At 41.7% G+C, this 23,869-nt stretch overlaps 1 protein-coding gene across 2 annotated transcripts in view; it reads right to left on the bottom strand.

Moving 5' to 3' along the window:
• Positions 1-4,861: 4,861 nt before the first annotated feature.
• Positions 4,862-23,869, bottom strand: part of Saraf (store-operated calcium entry associated regulatory factor) — a 735,200-nt gene continuing 716,192 nt past the window's right edge. The window contains exons 2-7 of one of the 2 annotated variants that reach the window (XM_051182253.1): positions 19,204-19,348; positions 13,589-13,767; positions 9,954-10,362; positions 7,593-7,713; positions 6,839-6,999; positions 4,862-4,999 (exon numbers count right to left, since the gene is read on the bottom strand). In XM_051182253.1, coding sequence (XP_051038210.1) covers positions 4,974-4,999; positions 6,839-6,999; positions 7,593-7,713; positions 9,954-10,362; positions 13,589-13,767; positions 19,204-19,309 — 1,002 coding nt within the window. In that variant the 5' untranslated portion in view covers positions 19,310-19,348 and the 3' untranslated portion in view covers positions 4,862-4,973. Of the gene's footprint in view, positions 5,000-6,838; positions 7,000-7,592; positions 7,714-9,953; positions 10,363-13,588; positions 13,768-19,203; positions 19,406-23,869 lie in introns of those variants that run through there. The other variant, XM_051182254.1, reaches the window with a different exon arrangement.

Genomic DNA, 23,869 nt, shown 5'->3' with positions numbered 1-23,869 from the left:
GGGGAGTAGAGATAGGAAGAGCCCTGGACTTGACTGGCCAGCTCATCTAGCCAAATAGATAAGCCCCAGATGCAGTGAGAGACCCTGCCTCAAGAACTAAAGTGGAAAGCAATTGAGCATAGCACCCAATGTCAACCTCCAGAAGCGGGCACATACCACAAACACACACGAACATGCACACACATGAGCACACACCTATAACGTTGAACCTATTAATGTATCAAAGGTCTTTTATGTAAAAAGTAACTTTTCATAACAGCCTGGGAAAAAATAATCCACCTAGTAGGTCTACAACAGCATAACCTGATCTATAAAAAGTGTAAGAGATAAATAAATAAATGTAGTTAAAGTGATGGCATTGTCCAGCAGGGAGGGATCCCACTTTGCATAATGATCACTGCTGCCCTCTAGTGCCACAAGCAAACATGAGTTTAGAAACCAGAAGGACAGTCTGGTCATATCTGGTAGGCTACCTATAACAAAACAATCTGAGAAGATGCAGGAGATGGGACTTATATTGGGTTTGGAAGACAATAGCACCCGAGGAAGCAAAGTTTCCACTACGGAACATTGTCACTGTGAACTGCAAACCAGCTGTTGTCCTCTAGCCAGTTCGAGTTTTCCATGCTACTAAACAAACAGGTAAAGAAAGGGTTGGTGGCATTGGCCAGGGTAATTCAATAGCTGTTACTACTCGGTCATAACAAAGACAGTAGCATCTCCTTGGATAGTCCTTCAGGTCTATGTATAACCAATCTATTATTTGCTCTTCTATTACAAGGGTCCTGGTGGTTCCTCTGCACCTGCCCATACCTTTTTAGTAAATAGTTCCTTAATTAAATCCTCAAATTTCTGCTTTTGGCTGGGTATGGTGGTAATACTTTTAATCCCATGACTCAAAGGCAGAAAAAAAAAAAAAAAAAAAAAAAAGCAGATCCATCATCAGTTCAAGGCCAGCCTGGTCTACAGAGCAAATTCCAGGACAGCCAGGACCACACCAAGAAATTCGGTCTTGAAAAACAAAATTATTCTGCTTTGACTGTGCCATCTGTTTCTCGTTGCAACCCTATTTAATATTTCAGATACCAGAGGCACAGCCTTGTACAAAATAGAAAAAGAAATCCGCCTCTCACATAACAATTGGATGAGAGGCACCAAAATAAAATAAGGAAAACTAGAGATGAGAACTATCTGAAAAGGTGACAGATGACAAGGGTAGCAGACCTTACTAAATGAGATGCTGACAGCCTGCAATTGTTACAGAGCATTCTCTAACTGTGGGTCCATGTGGGGTCCATGTGGGTCCATGTGGAGTAGCAGTCTATAAGGACTAAGTTGCATTCAAAGTCCTACCAAGCATTATGCCTTTCCCTTTAGAGAGAGTGGTTTGAGAAAGAGTTGTGTCCCTGTCTCTGGAAGCAGCAGTCAATGCTGTAACATGTCACATAGTATTGCATCACATTTCTCCCATCCCAGTTGTTTTAATTCATCCTGTCTGCAGACTTGCTCCTGTCCCAGTGTTACAAATTTAATCTCTAGAAGTGGAGGGAGGTTGGGATGGCATTAGAGAACGGGATTGTTCATAAAGTATCCTCTGCAGTGGATCAATAGCTCCACATCTCAATAACCCTGGACTCCCTAGAAATTCTGCTTGGTAGAAGGCCCCCTGAATTTTTGTCGGATTTATTTCTCACCCTCTACCATACAAAGGACCCACCAATACACTTGGAGTATGTTGTGGAATAATCTTTTTGTACACTATAAAGATGTGTCTTTGTCAAAGCACCTTCTGATTGGTTTAATAAAGAGCTGAATGGCCAATAGCTAGGCAGGAAGAGGTTAGGTGGGACTTCTTGGCAGAGAGAGAGGAAATGAATCAAGGTGCAGAGAGAAGCCAGAGGACACCAAGAGGAAACATGAGGTACAGGATGGGAGAGGTTAAAAGCCTCGAGGCTAAATGTAGATTGACATAAATGGGTTAATTTAAGTTGTAAGAACTAATAGGACAAAGGTAAGCTATAGGCCAACCTTTCATATTTAATAATAGTAAGTCTGTCATCTTTTGTGAGCTGATGGCCCAAATAAAAATCTGTCTACAGGAGTACGTTTGACGTGTTGTTCACCTAGTGCAATCAGTTTGATATCATCAGTGTTATCAACTGGCTTGAAGTCAAGAGGAAAGGTGTTCACAAAGTGTGACTAACAGCATCATGACACAGGGCTGAGGTAAGAAAGTGAAGGTGTACTGCTAACCTTGTCAGCTGCAAGCTGCCTCTGGGGGACTGTACTAAGAGGTATAAAGGGACAGCCTTTGCCAGTGGCACAGCTGCATGTCAGGCACTTGACATGTTAATTTCCTGAAGCAATGAAACCACACCTGCAATTGGAGTCACTACCTCAATAAACTTAGACTAATGCTCTCAAAGATCTGCTCTCTGCACAGGCCAAATGGTGAACTGAGTGAGGATGTGGGCTGGATCCCAACCTGCATCCTTCAAGCTTTTAGTGGTGTCACTCATCTCTGCAATTGCTCCCAAAACGGGGTGTTGCTTTCAACTTACTTAAGAATATATGATCTTATATTTGTGGCAGCTGTAAGTCTGAGATGAAGACATAAATGAGCAGAGTCACGCTCCTTCTGACAGTGCTGGGGAAGGGTCCACCCCAGGCCTATCTCTAAGCTCCTGGTAGCTTGCTGATACTTTAGTTTGTGACAACCTAATTCCAATCTTTACATGATTTTCTCTCTGCATGTGCATTTATGACATGAGTTGTAATGTTCAATTGCCAACTTGAGAGGTATGAAAACTTCCTGGATTAGTAAAACATACCTTGGTAGTATCTTGGTTAAGTCCTTGATAGATTCAAAATATATTATTGGGAGATGGTTAAAGATAAAAGGTGGATACCTAGTTAAGAGAAAGGTCACTGATGATGTAGCCTTGAGGGCTTCATCTTTTCCTGGCCTTCCTACATGGTTTTTGGGTTTTTTTTTGTTTGTTTGTTTGTTTTTGTTTTGTTTTGTTTTTGCCTCTTGGCCATGATATAAATGCATCTACTCTGCCATGCCCTCCCGGCCCTCTGATACCATAAGGCAAAAACCTTTCCTTCTTGAATTATGTCAGGTACTGTCACAAAAATAGGAAAGCCAACAAACTAGTCACTAGTAGCTCTTCTACTCCAGTATGACTTCATGCTGACTTAACAAGTTGCATTTCTAAGACTATGATTTCTAAGACTATGATTTGAGTCATACATTTTCTGTGTTCATCTTCACTCCAACCCTGTCCCTAGCACCCATCATTTCTAACATGTATATTGCCATCTTCCACAAGGAAGATTGCAGTCTACAAGCTCAATGCCCGACCCCCATAGTGCAGTATCCATATAACAGCCCCTGTTGAGATACCTGAGGCAGTTCTTGGAGAGACCATTCTAGTGACTTCTACTTGGCTTCTCCTACCCTAAGAGGCCCCATTCCACAAGTCAGGGAACCTGTGTAGCAATTCCTCCAGTTTCTCCATATGTCTAATCGAGAATTACAGATGAGGAAAACACAGGATAGATGCCCTGTGATGGATAATCACTGAGATGGCTCTGAGCTGAAACTTCATTGGTTACCTAACTTCAACAAGCCCCTACTCTGTGGCAAGCACATCACAATGATGGTCAGGAATTCACGTGGGTTCAGAAATGGCCATCAGCAACCCTCTAAACATCTGGCTGTTTCTTTCTTCCCTGTTCACACCCACCTTAGTCAACAGCTATCGATCCTGCTGAAAGACTAAGAGAAAGTTAAACAGGATAAAAGCTTAGCAGGACAGCAGGCTCCTTGCTCAAGCAGATCATTGTGGTTTGGATATGCAGTATTAAAGGATTGTTCCAATCCAGCAGTGTTCAGAAGTGCTCTGACTTCAGTAAATACCTGATGATTCATGGTAAGAAAACAGTGCTGAGAGGTGGTAGGAAACAAGAGGTTGGACTTCTGTAGAAGAGGGACCAAAATGTTCTCTTTAGTCCCTAGTTCTGGCCAAACTGTAAACACCATTTGCTCTGCCAGTTCCTGTCACTGTTCTCTGGTAAAGCAGCAACAGACTGGAGATTTCGGCAAAACCACCATATCAAATTCCTAGTAAAGGAAACACAGCTTCTGCACGGAGTCCATTCCTTGAGTGGAAGGGAGAAAAAAACAGAAGGGAGCAAACCTACTTGTGCCACTTGTATACAAAGAATGAGAACACCTCCTGGTTTTTAAATTTATTGTCATATTGATGTAAAGCTGAAACACACTACTACAATGACATCCGACAGGTCAACACTCGACAGAGAAATGCATGCTTTTGCTACTGAAGACTGCTGTGAAGCATCTGGATGGTACCACCTGAAAACTGAAACTAGTGATTTCAAGCCTTTTTTGTGAGCACAGTCCCTTCCTACCCTCTCCTGCAAAAGGCCAGGGCCATTACCAGAAGCTCACCACCACAGGAGGGATCTGAGATCTGTTGGTCAAGTGTCTGGAACACAAATCAGTGTGAGTAGTGGTCCAGAGCTGGGCTTAAGTGTTTGAAGAACAGCAAACACCAAATGTTTTAATACCAAATAGAGGATTGCTGTTTCTATGAGGGAATAACTCATCAACAAGTGGCCTCAGCACAAGATGGCTGTGCTCAGTCTCTGGGAGGGGGAATTCTACATTCTTAATGCTCCCTCTGACATCACAGGCTTTAGAAACAAGCAGAACAATTTCAGCATCCCACAGTAGCCATCACTTTGAACTGCACATTACACTAACATACAAAATGTAAGTATCTTGTCACATATCAACTCTCAGTCACAAACAATAGGACATGAAAAGCTATACACAAGGACAAAACACCACGCAACGTTCCGATATTCCCATTATCCAGATGTTAAAGAGATGATGATGACAAATCAGAAACTTTGCATCCAATGTTTGCCGCCAACTTTCTATTTTACCGTCTTCTGGTGCCACCAAATCCTAGCATGAGAAAAATAAAGTCTACATTAGTTTTGAAAAATATATGAAAATTGCTTAAAATTGCACAAGATGTGCATGTCTCTTGAAGGAAACAAGAAAGCAAGCTATGAGGGAAGGCTACAATGCTCCATGAGGAGGAACAGGGCATTTCGGGACAAGGCAGACCTCCCTAGTCATCAAGTCTCATGACCTCACACACACTTGCTATCAGGAAACCAAAGAGCTCCATTGTAAGCAATATGCCAGTATGCAAATAATAACCATGAATATGCAATGTCTAAGCTAAAAAATAAATCATAAGTCATGTCCTGCTGACCTCTCACAACTGAAACTCATAGATAAACAGAATGGAGGAGGTATGAATTTTTAATGTTTTTAATGTGTTGCTTGAATACTACACCTATCACCCCACACACACCATAACAAACAGGCTACCTATAGCTTACAACATTGCTGAGCTTATCTGTTAGTGCATGGAGTGCATGTACCTCTGTTGCTAAAATACAGCTGCTCCTCTATACTTGTGGTTTCCACATCCATGGACTCAACCAACTAAACTTTGAATATATACACATATATATACATATATATGTGTGTGTGTGTGTACACACACACACACACACACATACATGTTTGTTTGTTTTTAAGATGTACCTGTTGTACACACATACTCACCATGTTCCTTATCAAGCCCTAAATATCACAGTGTAACAACCACATATATGATGTATATACTGTCTAAGGACCACAGGTGGTTCACAGATGAAGTACAACAGCTGGGAGGGCATATTGTACTAATGATATACAAATACTATGCCATCTTTATGTAGGGAACTAAGCATCCACAGGTTTCGTTATGCCTGGGGATCCTGGAAGCAATACCACCACCATTTCCTATGGAGGGATGGCTTCTTCTGAGAGTACACTTGCTGGACCCTAGGGATGTCTAGATTCAAGTTCAGTAGGTGAAGTGACTAGTTTACATCCAAATCAGCACTAAGAATACTCTTACATTTCTAAACAATTCATATATGTTTCTGTCAACTTCATGAATTATTCATTGCTCTGTGTCTTCCTTCTGAAGAAAGTCAAGCAATCTATGGAGATCTGCAAATGCCTCATTTCCCACCACTTCTAACAGCTAGTGGGTCTTTTGTTATTTTCTTACATTGTATCTTTACTTTCTATGAAACGTCCTGTTCACTCTTTAAAACAAATATTAAAATCACACTGTTGACATTTTTTAAAGTCTAACTCAATATTTTTTTTGTAACTCTCTTGAATTTGAAAGGCCAGACAGAATTCTACAAACATTGAAGGCTCTGGCTTACAGCTTAAAGGGTTCTGGAGTTAAACATCTATAGACACTAACATCCAGGAAGGCTTGATTTTCCAAGCCACTTTTAGGAAATGTTTAAAGAGGGAAGAATGAAATTGATTTGGTTTCAGTCTTAGTTAACTGTGTTGCTAACATGTTTGGTGTACACACCGAATGAAGTCAGGATGCTTTCACACAGGTGTACACACAAAATGAAGTCAGGATGCTTTCACACAGGTGTGCACACCGAATGAAGTCAGGATGCTCTCACACAGGTGAGCACACAGAATGAAGTCAGGATGCTCTCACACAGGTGAGCACACAGAATGAAGTCAGGATGCTCACACACAAAAAAGTGTGCACACCAAATGAAGCCATGATGCTCTCACATAGATAGACACACTGAATGAAGTCAGGATGCTCTCACACAGGTGAGCACACCGAATGAAGCCATGATGCTCTCACACTGTTCTGAGCTCCTTCTGCATTTCCCCTGCACTCATCAGCACTTCTGTATTTACCTGATGCTGTTCTAGTTCTCGAGTCTGCATTTGAGTTCGAGGATGCAGAATAGCTCCCTGCGCCTCCACCCAGTGGTGAGTAGGCACGACTATTCCAGGTGCCAGAGTAGGAAGGAGGGTAAGATGGGTAGTACCATGAGTCTGAGAAGGGGGTCGCCGCCCTTAAAGACACAAAAGTGAGTTAAGAATCATTTTTCCAACCACAATTACTTCCCTGTTCCTAAGTCATCAGAAAAATGCCATCTCTATTAAGTATTTTTTACCATGACAAAAATTTTGTGTCTACTTCTGTCACTTACAGCAACTGCTGTGGCAATAAAAAATGGCAAGAAGTAAGTAGGCCTTCTTCCTGAACTCCCAACCAAGGCCTGAGCTTGGAGTACCGTGAAACTAAGACTTCCAAGACCAGCCCAAGCCCCGCTCGATCTATCACTCCCTCAGCCAGACAGCCAACTGTCCCTTCCCCAACTGCTGTGTCTCCTCTGCCTTCTTCACATGTGCTGGGCTGTCAGGCAGACAGTCTTTCTCTGTCTCTTACGAAGGAAGACAATGAAGGGAAATAATAAACATAATACTGACCAAAGCAAACCAAAGCCCTGAACCTTCCCCTCTATGCAAAAATCACATTTCATAGGGCAAGATCACCATCATTTGTTCCCCTTACGAAACCAAATTCAAAACATGTAATGCCTTATAAGCAAAGCAAAGGCCGCTTGGTAGAACTAAGGGCAAACATCCTGCCTGCAGAGCTTACCTATTGCTGCCGAACAAATATCCTAACAGTCCTCCAGTGCCCAGGCCAGTCCAGAACCCCGGGCCTGAACTGTCACAGCCTTGTCCTGCAAAAGCACTCCCAAAGCCAGTGTTCTGTGGTCCTTAAAATAAAATACACATTAATAGACAAAGTGCCTTCATAAACATGTGACATTTCATTATTCCATATGTACTACTTATTAGTAATGTTCGGTCCTCAACCAGTGAACAAGCTGAATTCAAAGGGGGTATTTATAAAATATTAGCTTGTAACTCAGGAACACATTTCCACAGGCAGAGAGAGACTGAGATGCAGAGCTTTAGGATTTGCAAGCATGGTCTTCCTGCAGGATTATCTATCTCCCTTGCTCATGTTCGGCTTCTAGACGATAACCCCCTTTCGGGTTCCTCCTTTCTATGCTGTGAAGCTCTGTAAGAACTCAGGTGAGAACTATGCCTGAGTCTCTAATGGAAAAAGGCAGCCTGACATTTATCAATTATGATGTCAGATCACAACATCTTCCACTTAGAAGAAGCTATAAACATGGAGATGCCTAGGAAAGTATACCAATCTTACACACAGCTACAGAACAATGAGCTTGTTCTCTGACCCCTCCACGTAACCACTGCTACATCAACAAATCATTTGAGCAACTCAGACAGCTCATGACAATGCCTGATAGACATTCACTGTGTGTTATCTGAGCTAAGCAGTGCTCAGACTTCCTATATTTTAATTCTGTCCATTTCATGATCATGAATGCCCAAGGAAGTCAGAAGAGGGCATGGGATACTCCTGAGACTAGATTTTTTTTTTTTTTAAATCACAGCTATAAGCTGCTATGTGGGTACTGGGAATCAAACCCAGGTCTTTTGCAAGAGCAGTAGGTGCTCTTAATCACTGAGCCATCTCTCCAGCTCTCCATACCTTTCTATTATAAAATGGTTCTTTGAATCCTCTATTCAATTGCAGACTGTTACACTTATTTACTTGAGGGAGTGCACAGCACCACAGCATGCATGCACAGGAGTCAGATGGCAACCTGCGAGTGCCAATTCTCTCAATTCTCTCCTTCCACCACCTGGTCCTGAAGATCAAACTCAGGTCACCAGGCTCAGAGGCAAGCACCTTACTCACTAAGCATCCAAATCTCTCTGCCCAGTCTTAGTGATTTGTCTTTTCTCAGATTTATGGATGTCTTTGTGGTCTAGGCACAAGTCTTTTGTCAGCAGTTTTACAAACTCTTGTCTTTTTGGTTGTGAGCCTTGCTGTTAACAGATCATCTCTCTAGTCCACACTTTATGAATTCCTTATCCAAATCTGTGGCCTGCTCTTTTCATTTCTTAGCAGTATTTTCTGATAAACAGACATTCTTAATTTAAGTAAAGTCTAGTGTACCTATCTTTCCTTTTATTTTAGTAATTTCTGTGCATTAATCTTTATCTAGCCACATGTAGTGGTACATGCCTTTAATTGCAGCACTTGGGGGGCAGAGGCAGGAGGGCTGCTATGAGTTGGAGGCCAGCCTGGTCTACAGAGCTAATTTCAGGACATAGTGAGACTCTGTCACAAACACACACACACACACACACACACACACACACACACAAAGGAAAACATACCTACATTCTATTTCATTCTAGTAAGTTTTTTATGTGTATAGTGTGAAGCAGAAGTCAAAATAATGCTTATTAAAAATTTGACTGAGTTTTCCAGCTAAAATGATGATCTTTACCAGGCAACTTTAATAACAGTGACCACAATACACTGTTAGAAGCAGAGCAGCAGCCAGTGACCTGGCTCAGCTGGGGAAAGTGCTGTGCAACTGTGACAATTTTGAGTTCAATCCCCACATAAAACCTAATAAAGGTGGAAGGGAATGATCGTCTATGGTTACCCTCTGACTCCCACATCCACACCATGGTACAGTCACCTCCCATACACACACACACACACACACACACACACACACACACACACACAGTGCATACACACAATAATATACATTTTAAATTTTTTCTTTAGAAAAAAGAAGGGCTGGACAGGCATCTCCTTTACTAAGAGCACATGCTGCTCTTCCAGAGGACCCAAGTTTGGTTTCTAGCATGTATACGAGACCCTAAACAAAACCACTTGTACTTCCAGTCCCAGGGGCCTGAAACCCACTTCTGGCCTCCATAGCACCCACACATGTACAAAGACACATTTTTTTTTAACCTATTTGAAAAGATATTTTTTTTTTAACCCAGTAAATAGACAAATGTTTTGTTTCCAGATGCAATTAGTCTCTTCTTCAGAAACAGGCACAAGACCCATCCACTCACATGCAACCCACTAACTGCCCTTAGCAGGGAAACATACCTGTGAACTCAGACTTAAAGCCAGGCGGAGGCGCACCTGCAGCATTGCCAAACCTCTGATAGCGCTGGGAATATGGAGGGTACTCAGAATACGGTGGAGGAGAAGCCTGGCCATCACTGAGGAACAGTTTATAAACCACAAAGGCAAGAGCAAGCAGTACCCCAATGGTGACCAGCCCGCCAACGCCACAGGAATCTGAGGAGTACAACTTGCGATAATAATCAGAGAAGCCCTGGTGTTTTGCAGACTCCTTCAGTTTCTTCAGGCCGAGTTCTGTGTAATCCAAGTGGTACTCCAAGCCACAGGAACCCCTGAGGACATACTGGTCTTCAGAGGACTCGTAGCCTTCACAGCTCACCACCGTTTTTCCAAATTTGTATGCAATATCCAAATCGGTCTTACATTCCCACTGTGATAAAGAGAAACAGGCTCTAAGAACCAAAAGATATGTATCACAGCAGTCACAAAACTGCATAACGGGGCAAAAGAATGATCCACTAAATCCCAGACAGTAGTATGTATGGAAGAGACACGCTTCTAAGACAGTGGTTCAAAACCTACTTAAGCTAGAGGGGGATACATGAGCATTCACTTGTGGCTTTTTCTTACTCCCCAGACAGATATTATATATTCTTCAGTACAAGTTAGGTATTCCATATTTTATAAGACTAAGGCAAATTTTGAAACTATCACCTGCTTGCCACTATTGTCAAAGGTACTTCCTTGATGGCTAGATTCTCTAGATTGTAAAATCAAAGAATCAGCATCAGGGAAGAGGCCAGCTCTAAAGATATACATGCTTACAAAACTGAGTAGACTGAGCACATTGTGTTTATATATTAATTATGTACATTACATACTGTCACATATGTAATAATAATTAAAAAGAGACCATGTGAGAGGAATTAGAGGAAAGGGGGAAATAATATAAATCTAGAAATATATATATATATATTTCTTAGATTTATTTATAATGTATACGGTGTTCTGCCTGCATGCCAGAAAGAGGGCACCAGATTTCATTACAGATGGTTGTGAGCCATCATGTAGTTGCTGGCAATTGAACTCAGGAACTCTGGAAGAGTAGCCACAGCTCTTACCTGCTGACCCTCTCTCCAGCCCCAGACATATCAATGTTTAAACTAGCATCCTATATATAAGATCTAACTGCTGTGTAAGCAGATCACCTTTAAAACATTTTGTGAAAACTATGGACTGACTTTACAGGGTTTAATCCTACATAACCTTCTTTAGCTTTTTAAAGATGTACTTAGAAAGCTACAAAAAGAATCCATATTAGCTTAAATCTTACCCAGGAGAGAGAAGAGAGAGAGGAAGCAGGTATTCTTAGCCAGACATGATGACCTAGATTTATAATGTCAGTGATGTGGAGTGCTAAGATAGGAGGCTCAAATCTAAGGCCAGCCTAGGCTACACACCAAGGTCCAGACCGGCCAAGGAACACAGAAATATCTCACCTCAAAATAAACAAACTGAGACTGGGGTGTATGTAGCTCAGAAGCTGAACGTGAATAGCATCCAGGGTTTGAGCTCCAGCACTACCAAAAACTAAGCAAAGAAGCAAGTTAAGATTAAAGTCTTTAATTTTTGCTGAATTGATAAAATACTTCCCTCACAGTGTCAGAGGATACAAGCTAGGACAGGATCTACTGCCTTTCTGTCAGGTTTTGCTCAAATGTTTCTCTTTGTACTTCAGCCACACTGGTTCACTGTCTCTAAAAGAGCCTTGCTGAGGTGTGATTCACAGAAGATTCTCACACCAGTATTTTTAGTAAGTTCATGCATGTGTACAACTTTTACTATTACTAAGAGCTTTAAAATCTAATGATTACCCCCAAGGAAACCTCACCCATGAGCAGCTGCCCACTTCCCCTTCCCAGTGTCCCACCCTAACTGAACTGCTTTTCCTCCCTGTGCTGGGACATTTCTTGTAAAGAAAATCAGACATGTAGGTCTCTGTAACTGTCATCTTGGCTTTAGTGTACCGCTTTCAAGGTTCATGCATGTTACAGCATCAATCGGCACTTTGTTCCTTTTAATGGCTGAAAAAAAAACACTGCCCCTTATGAATAGACTACATTGTATTATTCATTAGTTTTAGCTTTTGGGTTTTTCTGTTTTAGCTATCTGAACATTCCTGCAAATATTTATATAGTTGTTGGGAAGAAATATGCTTTCAGTTCTGTGAAGATATATTCCTAGGAGTGGAAGGAATGATTGGGGCATCATTCTTTTTTTGTTTCTTTTCTTTTTTCTATTTTATTACTATTATTACTATTATCTTTTTCTTTGTTTCATTTGTTTTGTTTGGGGGGCGAGGGTTGAGGCAGGGTAGCTCTGGCTGTCCTGGAACTCACTATGTAGACCAGGCTGACTTTGACCTCAGAGCTGTGCCTGCCTTTCCTCCTAAGTGCTGGGATTAAAGACATGCACCACCACACCCAGCTTTGGGGCATCTTTCTTGATGAGTTCTTTAAAGCCCAGATGTTGTTTATTTACATAATATGCAATTTTTCTTTTTGTTGTTGTTATTACTATACTATGTATTAATTTTATCTGGAAAAAAAGATGCCTGAATTTGCTGACTTAAGTAAACAGAACAAGTTGCATCTACAACTGAATATACTAGAGCAGTTTCTGAGTACCCCATTTCACTTTAAATCACTGCAGAAAGTGAGCCAAGCCTTGAGGGGCTTTACTTCCTGATGCCATCCTTTCTAATACAGCACTTGCACCTCCTCTGAGTCTCTGTCGGGCCCTCCACCACACACAGCTTTACCACTTCGTTGGTAAGTACACTATCCAAGTACTTATTTTCTCTCCCTCTAGATGAGTGCCTTGCTATCCTAGTCATGTGGTATATTACTATATGCTTAAAGGGCTCTACACAACGTTAGCACCCATATCCCCACCATGTAATAGTAATTTAGGATGGGCATGAGACATCTGCATTAGCCAGGAGATTCTAATTAAGTAATACTGGGGAGGGGGGCTGGGAAACCAGTATCACCAGCAAACACAAGCTTGGGCCACATGCATGGTGGCACACACCTTTAATTCCAGCACTTGGAAGGGAGAAGCAGGGAGATCACTCGACAGAGAGTTCCAGGACACCAGGCCTACACAGGAAGACCCTGTCTTAAAAACAAAATAATAGAACTCCAAACTACACGGGTTATACATAAAAGTTTTATCAAGAAAGAATATTAGTTTTTCCAAAATAATGATGTCTCAATAAACAGTTTATTGAATTAAAATTTGCTGTGTATCAATTTCCTCCGAGATAGAACCTCCACCTTGGAGGGAGGATCACTAAGACATGGGCTATTGTTCTAACTAGAGGTGACACACTCCATCCTGCAGGCATGCTCCTTAAGCTCTGAATGGAAACAGCTAGGCCTCTCCTTATGAAGTGTATGCAAGCAGTGAGGACTGCTAAGAGACACTCTCCCACTGCCCAGCTGCCTCCAGGTTGTGTGGTGAACTCCAGGCTTCCAGCCTTCATGAGCCGTGACCCATGCTGGGGTGGCTTCTGATGATGCAGATATCTTTGAGTAATTTCTGCTCCTATTAACCCAAACCCCTGCAGGAATAGTGACACACTAAGCTATTACCTGTACATCATAGCCGTCCCAGCCTTTGTTCTGGCACTGTATCACTTTGGGGGTGTAGGCATCACAACCAGCTGTGCCTCCAACACACTTCAACTGTGGAATAGGGTCCAGCCTCCGGGAGGTGGTGTAGCGGTCATAGTGAAGGGTTAGAGCTTTCACATCCCGCAGTAGTATTCTGTCTGAAATAAGACACACATCACCATGAGGACCTCACACTAACACAGAAGAGCAGTTTCAAAGTCAATCATCTGTCTTGGCTTGTGAGTTAAGAAAGGACTCAAAGCCCTCCTGACAGCATCTAGGTCTTTCACACAAAACTCAGATGACCACACATTTAAACCACTCATCATTTTAAGCTAGGTGCTGCTTCATCATGAGTGCTATAATATAAAACTACTGTATAATATTCATAGTTAAAAATGGCAAAAATACACAGGAAGGTCTGTCTCTACAGTTTTTTTCTGTTATAATTAGAATATTATCTCTTGATTCTTTGATTTTATTTTTTACATTCATTCATTGTATGGGCAGTTGTGCATGTGCACAGGGCAACAAATGTGCATGTGACTTGGCATGTGTGGGAGTCAGTACACAACTCTAGGGAGTCATGCTCTCCTTCCACTACATGGATGATCATATGTAACTCAAATCCATCACGCTTCGCAGCACCAGTCTTTATGCACTAAGCCATCTTGCCAGTACTATTATTATTATTATACATAATTACATAAAACCACTTCCAAGCACATAAATAATGTATTTTGAGCATATTCCCCCATATTCAACCCCCCCTTCCCACCTCTCCCCCATCTCATCAGTCCTTTATTCCCAAGACAGCAACACTTGCACTTTCAGTGATCAGTACACACATACTGTGTTACTATAATGTCTAGGACCCTCAGAGAGTGAAAATCCATGCAAGTCTGGGCTATCTCTAGTTATTTCCACTGTCCTGCAAACGACAGCTTTATGGCTCCAAAACATTGCACTGTATTTATAAACCATTCATCTGTTGCTAGACACCCATTTCAGTTCCTAACTTAGTTATTGTAAACTGATGCTCAGGCCTCTTATGTGGTGGATTGGTTTGGAGTCTTGGGGGTAAATATCAAGAAGTAGCTGAGCCTCAAGGTAGTGGTGCACTCAGGAGGCAGAGGCAGGAGGATCTCTGTGAGTTTGAGAACAGCCTGGTCTACAGAACAGTCAAAGCTACCTAGAGAAACCATCTTGAAAAAGCAGTAGTAGAGCTGGATTTACTTTAACTGTTGTCATTTCAAGGCAGCTCCATACTGCTCTCTTGTTCTTACAGTGTACCCTGTACTATGCAGCATGTGTAAAATAAGGACTTGTGTATCAAACTAAACAGATGGCAAAACCATTTTACACAAAATGGAGATTACAGAGTGTTTGGCTTTACATAAACCTTGAGAAAAGGTAAAAGTTCCTACACACTAATGTTTACACACATTCTTGTTGACATATGTACTTAATAGTGAGAAAACATGCACAGGAATAATCAATCAAATACAGGGTTCAGATGAGTATCTCGAGGAATATGGAAAAACACTCACTGTCGGTGTGTGGCCCGAGGAGCCCATCAAAGAGTCACAGAGCAATAGGAGCACCAGGCCCCTCTCCCACAGGTGGTGGCTGCCATCTGCCTTACCTCAGAACTCAGAGAGTTGCAGGCACTTGATCAGAAAAGGGCACAATCTCAAGCCCCATAATATTAATCAGAAAACAGGAGATGTTTTGGAATGGGGCTATACCAGAAGACCATAAACCTACCTCTCTAAAGTACCAGCCCATAGGAAAATGATGGCAAGAATTTCTCACCATCAGGGACTTTAAACCACTGTCTTGGCCAAATCAGCACACCAGCCATTTTAACATTTCTCTGTGCAGCCATCCTTTTATGCAGAAATATATATTTTTTAAATGCTTTTCTTTCACTAATTTCTTTAGTCAATTACACAGTCCCATCCTAATGTTACCTTTTCCTTCCCCCAACCCCATACAGGCTTTCTCTGTGCAGCCCTGGCTGTCCTAGAACTCACTCTGTAGACCAGGCTGGGCTCGAACTCAGAGATCCACCTGCCTCTGCCTCCTTAGTGCTGGGACTAAAGGAGTGCACCACCACCACCACCTGGCTCACCTTTTCCTTTTAAAAGCCAATCCTACTGTCTCTAGCTCCCTTTTCTGTGATAGCCAAAATTACTAGACTGAAAAATACCCTCTTTATATAAATCACAAAACTCTTCAAAACATAAAAATAAAGGCAGTGCATTCAGTATCAATGTTACCTTTTTTCAACTTCCGAAATACTATTATTTGTTCTCATTTATAATATAAATTAAAAACAAATAGTGGGGAAGCAGAGACCAGCCTGGTCTATAAGAGCTAGTTCCAGGCCAGCCTCCAAAGCCACAGAGAAACCCTGTCTTGAAAGAAAAAAAAAATAGTGAATCAAATCTTGAAAACTACAGAAATGAGAAATCATGATACACAGTGAATATCAAAAATTTGCTCATTTGCTAAAATATAGTTACTATATTTAAAAATATAGTTACTAAAGATTAAAATTCAGCATGCAGCCTGATTTCCCAACAGGAATATGGTCATACACAGCCCGGGCTGTTAAGGGAAAGCCACATTTCATTCTTTATAATGCTAGCTAATAATTAAAACTGACAGAATTAGAAAATTTTTCACTTTCATTTTCTAGCCCTTAAGAGACAGATTCAGACAAGGAGTAATTAGTGGTAAAACTCTGATACGGTACCAAGATCGTAACATGAATTGCTCTCCTATCTGAATGAGGAAAGAGTAACTTCACAAGAAAGATAAAGCCCCTTTAATGCAGAGATTAACCAGAAAGTAGAAAACAGAATAAACTAACTGTTCTCTCTGATGTAACCCCCAAGACAATTTACTATCACTCCAATGCTTATCCTTGGCTAAAAGGGAGTTTGAGGCCAGCCTGGTCTACATAAGGCCTTGTCTCAAGAATTTAAAAGGAAAAAAAAAAAAGAAACCTATAGACACCTTGTCTCAAGTAAATAAATAATTGAGTTTAATCCAATTCCAAAGGTGCAATTCAGAGACAGTTTTGATCAGATAGCTTCAGCAAATTTCTGGAATTCACATAAGGAGTGTTTGACTTAAACCTAATCAAAAGCTGCCATATTATTCTTCATACACTTTCATTGCATAGTGTCAATAAGCCCAGCTACAAACACAATGCTTGAGCTAACAACAAAGATAAGGGAAAACAATGGTCCCTAATAATGGAAGTATGGTGCACTAGAAGAAAATCCACCTGCAGCCACACACAAACTTAACTTGATGTGGCATAAAAATCTAAAATCCAAACACTTTGGAAACCCAGGCAACAGCTAGCCTGAGCTACATACAAAACAGTGTCTCTAAAAAGAGGGGGGAAAAGATCTAAGATTTCTAAGAACTATATGAAAGTTTGCTATACTAAATCCAAATTACTACCTCATACATTAAACACTAAAACAATGAAAATGTTCTAAGATTTTATAGGTTACACTATACATAAGCTAACTAAGAGGAATAATGTGAATTTGCCATAGGAGGCTGAATGATGCAAAAAAACAATTAACTAAATTGACATCACCAACATAATATGACTTTGACCAAGGCAATAAAGTAGTTATTAAAACTGCCTGGCAGAATATTTGATGCACAGGAGGTGACTGAATATGAGAAATAGTAGCAAGACTATTTTAAGAACTATACACACAGGAACATAATTACCATAGCCCCCAGAGCAGCAATCTCTAGAGAGCCTTCAGGTCTACCACGAAAATGCTCACTTACACATGCCCACTTGTTACATCAGGCAAAGCACACACAGAATCAACCCCCTGAGCTCCAGACTCATAATCCAAATCTTTTCTTAAGAGAAATGAAACCAAGGCCCCTGAACTCAGTTCTCCCCACACTTCCCAGCATCTCAGAAAACCTACTGACTCTTGCACCATCCTTATCTTTTTTCTCTTTTTTTAAAGACTGGGTTTCTCTGTGTGTATAGCCCTGGCTATCCTAGAACTTACTCTGTAGATCAGGCTGGCCTCAAACTCAGAGATCCGCCCGCCTCCCCGTGCTGGGATTTTTAAAGGTGTGTGCCACCATCACCACCACCCCCATCCTTATCTCTCCCACTGACACTCCATCAGAATACCCAACTTCAAAACAGTTGAGATATTCTAACTATAGACATCTCACTTCCATTCAACCTGTTTTTCAGCCTGTTTTCCAAAGGATAACCCACATGAACTTTTGAAAATTTAAACAGTACCCTTTAACTCCTCCTTCCCTTCTGGTTCCTCAAAAATGTCACTTTAATGGTGACTTCTTCCCTGATCAATACGTATTTTTTTAAGTCACCACTTCTGCCCACAAACCCCACCCTCATTGTTTTACCACTGTCCATAACTCATTTCACCACAGGACAAGCTATTTACATGTTTACAGTCTACTCCTCCTCAACAGACATAAATTGAAAAATTTGTAAGTAACCTTAGAATGGTGCCCCTGCTCCCCAGACATATTACTGAGTGTTCTATATTACCTAAAGACACAGTAAACAAAAAAAAAATAAATTGGGAAGTTGCTTAACCGAGTCTTAATATCAAACCAGATACCTTCATAAGACAGTTCTGTTCCAGAACGGTAAGTTTTGCAGCAAAAAGTAGACTAAGAACAACCTGGAAGTGGTTCACCATTAATTTAAATGTGGTTGGTTTTGTGTGGGGGGGGGGGTTCCTTCTAATTCCCCTGAGACTACATCTCTAAACTTCCCCAGGTTTTAAATGAATTCTAATCAGGTCTCTCATTTTCACACAACCTTCTAGGATTATTTAAGCAAAGTGTACAGGCGTTTTATAACCACTGTAGCTTAACTCTTGACAACAAAGCATGCTTCTCAAATTAAAGGTTACTCTGTGTGAAGGGGGATCAACTGCACTGTGAATTTAGCACGCTCAAGGAAAGTATGTTACAAAAATAACCTGTTGCTTACATTCAAAACCCAAGCGTGGTCTGCCATTGCTTTGTTTTCCATGGCATTTACACAGATATAGCGGCCCCTTCCTAGTCAGTTCTCATATATCACTTAAAAGTTAAGAAAATGCACTAACTAGAAAAAAACAGGGAATCCTGTTTACAAAACCAATACAATCCAGAATTCCCAAGTTTGTGGTCCTGGTCCTTAAGCATGACTCAGAGACTGCAGGTGGCATAGTAACAAGGAGCCATAGCAACAGGCAGCCATGACAACAGTGGGCGATGATGACATCGGACAGCCACGATAACAAGATGCGCAGGTGAGGATCAAAATTGTCATCAGGACTCTGGGATGCGGCCTAAAGCGGGCAATCTTCGAGCCCAGGCTCCTGGAGAAGGGAACTTTTAAAATCCAGAATCGTGCGCCCCGCCCACTCCTAGGGGTCCTCACCCGGGGGGAGGGGGGGGAGAAGAGCCAGGGTACAGAAAAGCAAAGGATCCAGGAGAGGACAGACGGGAGGAAACTGATCAAAAGGGCAGCGATGAAGGGGACGGACACCCATCCGCAGGGCCGCACTCACCAGGGTCGTTCCAGCACAGCGCAGAACCGGCCAACAGCAGGAATGACAGCAGGCGCAACAGCGGGCAGCGCGCGGCTCCCGGGCGGCCGACAGCGACCACGGCCATGGCGCTGGATGAAGACGGCGCTCGGCGGCCCGAGACCCGCTGCGGAAATGCTCCCGCCGCTGCGCAGCGACCCCTAGAAACCCGCGACCCAGAGCAAAGCGTCTGCCTGCAGCGCGGCGCGACGGCTCTGCGACCTGCGCCACTCTGACGTCACTACCGCTGCGGCACGTAGGCGTCCGTGATTGGCCGCTTCCTGCCCCGCCCCTAGTGCCCCGCCTCTTTGAGGGCGGGATCAGACAGGGAGCGTCGCGTGGGTGGAGTCTAGGCTCAGACCCCCATCTGGAGTGTTGTGACTGGCTGAGAATGTTCCTGAAGGTGCCCAGTGCGAAGCTACCACAGTTTAAGAGGCTAAAAACTTTCTAGAAAGGAAATCAAGGAAGTAGTGCGGTAATACGTGTATCCAAAATCTCAGTATCCTTCCCAAAGGACGTTATTTTGCGGGTTCAGTGCCTAACACCGTCAAGCAGGACTTGTGTTCTAGTACTCTTGTCTTTAATAGGAATCAGGTGACTTCCGCGCTCAGAACCTAAAACAAGCATGGTTCCTAAAACATGAAAGCCTTTAGAACACGCAAGAAGCCAAGAGGAGACAATACTGAATGAATAGATAACCACCCATACAAAACGTTTCTCTGCGCTTTAAAGCCTGCGAGTCTGAGTTTCTTGGATGCATTCGTTCAATATATATAAGTTGAATGCCTAATATAATAAAATATAACATAAAAATAAACCAGCTACTGTTTTAGCCATGGGAAATAACAAGGGCCTTGTATTTAAGAAACTTAGGGTAACGTAGCACAGGACAAAATGAAAATAATAGGTAGTGGTAAATTTGTTATCAAAATATAATAAGCACCAGGAGTCAAAATCTGAAAGGGCAGGGCTCAGGAAATGACTTTGAAGCTTGAGATGTGAATGATAAGAACTCACCTTTAAAAAAACAAAAAAAACAAAAAAAAAAGCGGGGAGGGGGGTGTCTGACCTAGCCTAGGGCACAGTGGATTACAACCATCCTGCTCCGGCTATGTTTTGAAGAACAGTCAGTCTTCCACTCAGCTGTTTTAGGCTGGACATTTAACACACTTATCAGTGCCGAACAGGCGGGTGCTGTAGTATAGATACCTCAGAGAATTTGTAGATTGTAAATAGGAGGCATGAGATAGGCAAGCAAGGCCAGTGAGGCAAAGTAAATTTCTGGGTATTAGAACAACATGGGAAGCTTTGAATGGAACCCAGCAACCTTAAAATACCAAAAAGATAATCGAGAATCCGGTCCTCAGTTGATTGAATTTGAGCTGAGTGTTAAGTATCTAAGCAGGAAAGCCAAGTAGACAATAGCCACACCCAAAGTCCAAAGCCACTGTAAATCTGGCTGTTATATTATTAATATGAAGATGGTATTGAATGCCATAGAAAGAGATGGGTAGTCATTGTAATGAGAAAAACAAAAGACCCCAACTAAGTAAGGGAACCCTGACTCTAGGCTATGACAGGAAGTCACGAGCAGTTCCCACAAGAAGAGGGGAGCCTGAGCTCATCACCAACTGTGTAAATATCACTCCCCACCCCATTGTTTCTTAAGAAAACTGGGAACCAGGTAGCCTCTCTGGCCTGCTGGTCATAAATCCCTCAGATTCCAGGATGTCCTTAAAGAAACAGGGAACTAGATGACTTCTTCCAGACCCCAGGATGTGTTAACCAACCCTGCCTGAGCAGAGGACAGTTAAGGCGCCTTTGCTAAATACCCTTTGTCTCTCAATTACCTTGTATGGAAACTCTGTAACCATGTGCACTAAGAAATCTCTGTAACCATAGAAACCTTATGATGTAAGATCAGGGGTCTCACGACCCCCTTCCTGTTCTTTGCTCTTTAAAAATGCCTTGCATTTGTAGTTTGGGGCTTCCATTCTCCCGGCTAGCTGTTTTTGTGCTTGCATTTGAGTGTCGCTGGCTCCTTGAAGCTTTGGGGGTCTCTTGGTAGGCAGAGAAGTGATAAAATTTAGACAAGGTAAAAATGTAGGAAGGCCCAAGTTATGGGAATACTGCTCTTTCTATCTTGAGCAGAAGACCCTAGAAATAATCTGATAAAGAAAGAAAGGAAGGGAGCATGGAAGTGGCTTAACAGACAAAGGCCATAGCCTCGAAGTCTTAAGACCCATATGGCCTGTTGGTTTGGGTTTTTTTTTTTTTTTTTTTTTTTGTCTTGTTTTGTTTTTGTCAACTTGACACAAGCTAGAGTCATCTGGAAGAGGGAACCTCATCAGATTGGCCTAGAGGCAAATCTATGGGAACATTTCCTCAATTAATAATTGATGTGGGAGGGCCCAGTTCACTGAGGGTGGTGACTCAACTGGATAGGGAGGTTCTAGGCTGTACAGGAAAGTGGATTGAGCAAGCAAGCCATGGAGAGCAAGCCAGCAATCAGTGCTCCTCCATGGTCTCTGCTTCGGTTCCTGCCTTCAGATTTCTGCCTTGAGTTCCTACTGACTTTCCTCAGTGAGGAATTATTAGCTATAAGATGAAATAAACTCTTTCTTCCTCAAGTTGCTTTTGGTCAGAATATTATAATCATGGCCATAAAAATTAAAAAAAAAAAAAAAACTAGGACAGCATGTAAAAGTGAAAGAAGAGAACTTACAAAGTTATCTTCTGACCTCTACAAGCTATGCCTCTCCCTACCCATTACACACACACACACACACACACACACACACACACACACACACACACACACGGGGGGGGGAGCAATATGGTAACTATAAGAGAAAATGGTCACTAATGGCCACTCTTGCTGGGAAATTAAAGCAAGAACAAAAGCAGCTTTGAGGTTTGTGGTATAGAATCATCTAATTACCTTTACATGAAATTTTCTGCTATTTGAGCCCCTATTCTAGATCTAAACTGTGATTTTTAAAACATGAAAAGGTGCCCTAATTTATATTCAAGTGGGAAATGAGCCAAATAATGAATGGGTGCTCTGAAGAAGAAAGCAGCTGATGTGATGGGTGTTGCCATAATAAACAAAATTTTTAGATAAGATCCTCTCAGAAGCCAAGTGGAACTAAGATCTAAAACATGAGGCTACTTGGAAGAGGGGCGTGTGCTTTCCTCCTCTCTATTGGCACAGTGGAGAACATTTCTATGGCCCAATATGTTCTGGAAGAATTTGTCTGTGCAGCAAACAGTTCTCAATTGGGCACCACTCTGCTGTCTAAATGTTATTACAATTCTGATATGTCTGCTGCAGGGTGGGATCAGATCTCATCAGTTCAGGGCTACCTATATACAGCTACCCCATACATCAGGTGCCAGTCTCAAATCCCATGCAGTGACAGATGATTCTCGCTCACCAGCTGTAAATCAACTGTTTCTCTGATACACATACACTCAATGAAGTATATCTGGAACATCTGTCATAATAAAACAAAGAAAAACCATATGGAGGAGGAGACAGGGGTAGGAAGAATAAATAAACCAACATTAATCCACTGACCAAAAGTACCTTGAGGTATATAGGAGTTCACTTTATTATTGTTAGTACTGTTCATATACAGTATTTAAATTTTTCTATAATAAAAGTTGTTTAAACAAGGACTAAAATTTTCTCTGTGCTTTGTCTGAGTTGGTCTGTAAGAATTAGAATGCCCAGCTAATAGTGATGAAAATGGTAATAGATATATCTCTTTTTAAAGAATTGTTTATGAATACATGTGAATGCTTGTATGTATGTTCATGCACCACATGTGTGCCTGGTGTCCTCAGAGGCCAGAAGATGGCATTGGATCTCCTGCAAATAGAGTTACAAATGGTTGTAAGTCACTGTGTGAATGTCAGGGACTGGACTAGATCCTTTGCAAGAGCAGCAAGGGCATGTAACCACTGAGTCACCTTGTCCAACCCCAGTCAAACATACCCTAAAGTATTAGATGCACAGCAGTTGCCCATCTATGAGGATTAATTGCAGAGGTTAGGAAGTCATGAAAGGTAATGATTCATTACTATGTGATACTTTTAAATAACACGTAAACGTGTAACATTAGCAAACATAAAGGATTTGCTTGGAAAACTGCCCCTTTGAGAACAATAATTTTCAAGCCATAATTTGCATGGCAATTGTTCAAGATGTATCTTAACATTTTAGGTTCCTGAGCTTTGTCCACAAAAGTTTCTAATTCGGAGTATGAAAAGTAGAACCCTCGAGTTTAAAAAGCATCCTGAAGAATTCTGTTGTAGGTGATCTTTGAATACAACATTTGAAAACACTGTTTTTAAGGTCTCAAGTTTCTGGTCCCTAGGCAGTATCAGGAAACCAAATGAGTTATTAGATCCATGAATGGTGACTTGGTTTTTGTTGTGGGTTTTGGTTTTTTTTTTTTTTTTTTTTTTTTTTTTTTTTTTTTTTGTCCGTTGGTTTTTGTTCCTTAGACATTATCAGGAGACCCAAATAGACCTTTAAGTGGTTATTGCAGTGTGTTTTGTTTTGTTTGCATTTCGGCTACAAAGACTGAATTCCCTGGGAAAGTTAAAGGAGGGAAACGCCCTTTAATTCGGTGACTATAGG

This window comes from Phodopus roborovskii, unplaced genomic scaffold, assembly GCF_943737965.1.
Source record: "Phodopus roborovskii unplaced genomic scaffold, PHOROB, whole genome shotgun sequence".
Lineage (NCBI taxonomy): Eukaryota > Metazoa > Chordata > Mammalia > Rodentia > Cricetidae > Phodopus > Phodopus roborovskii.
Note: the sequence above shows the minus strand (reverse complement) of the source record. Positions and strands in the feature narration are given on the sequence as shown.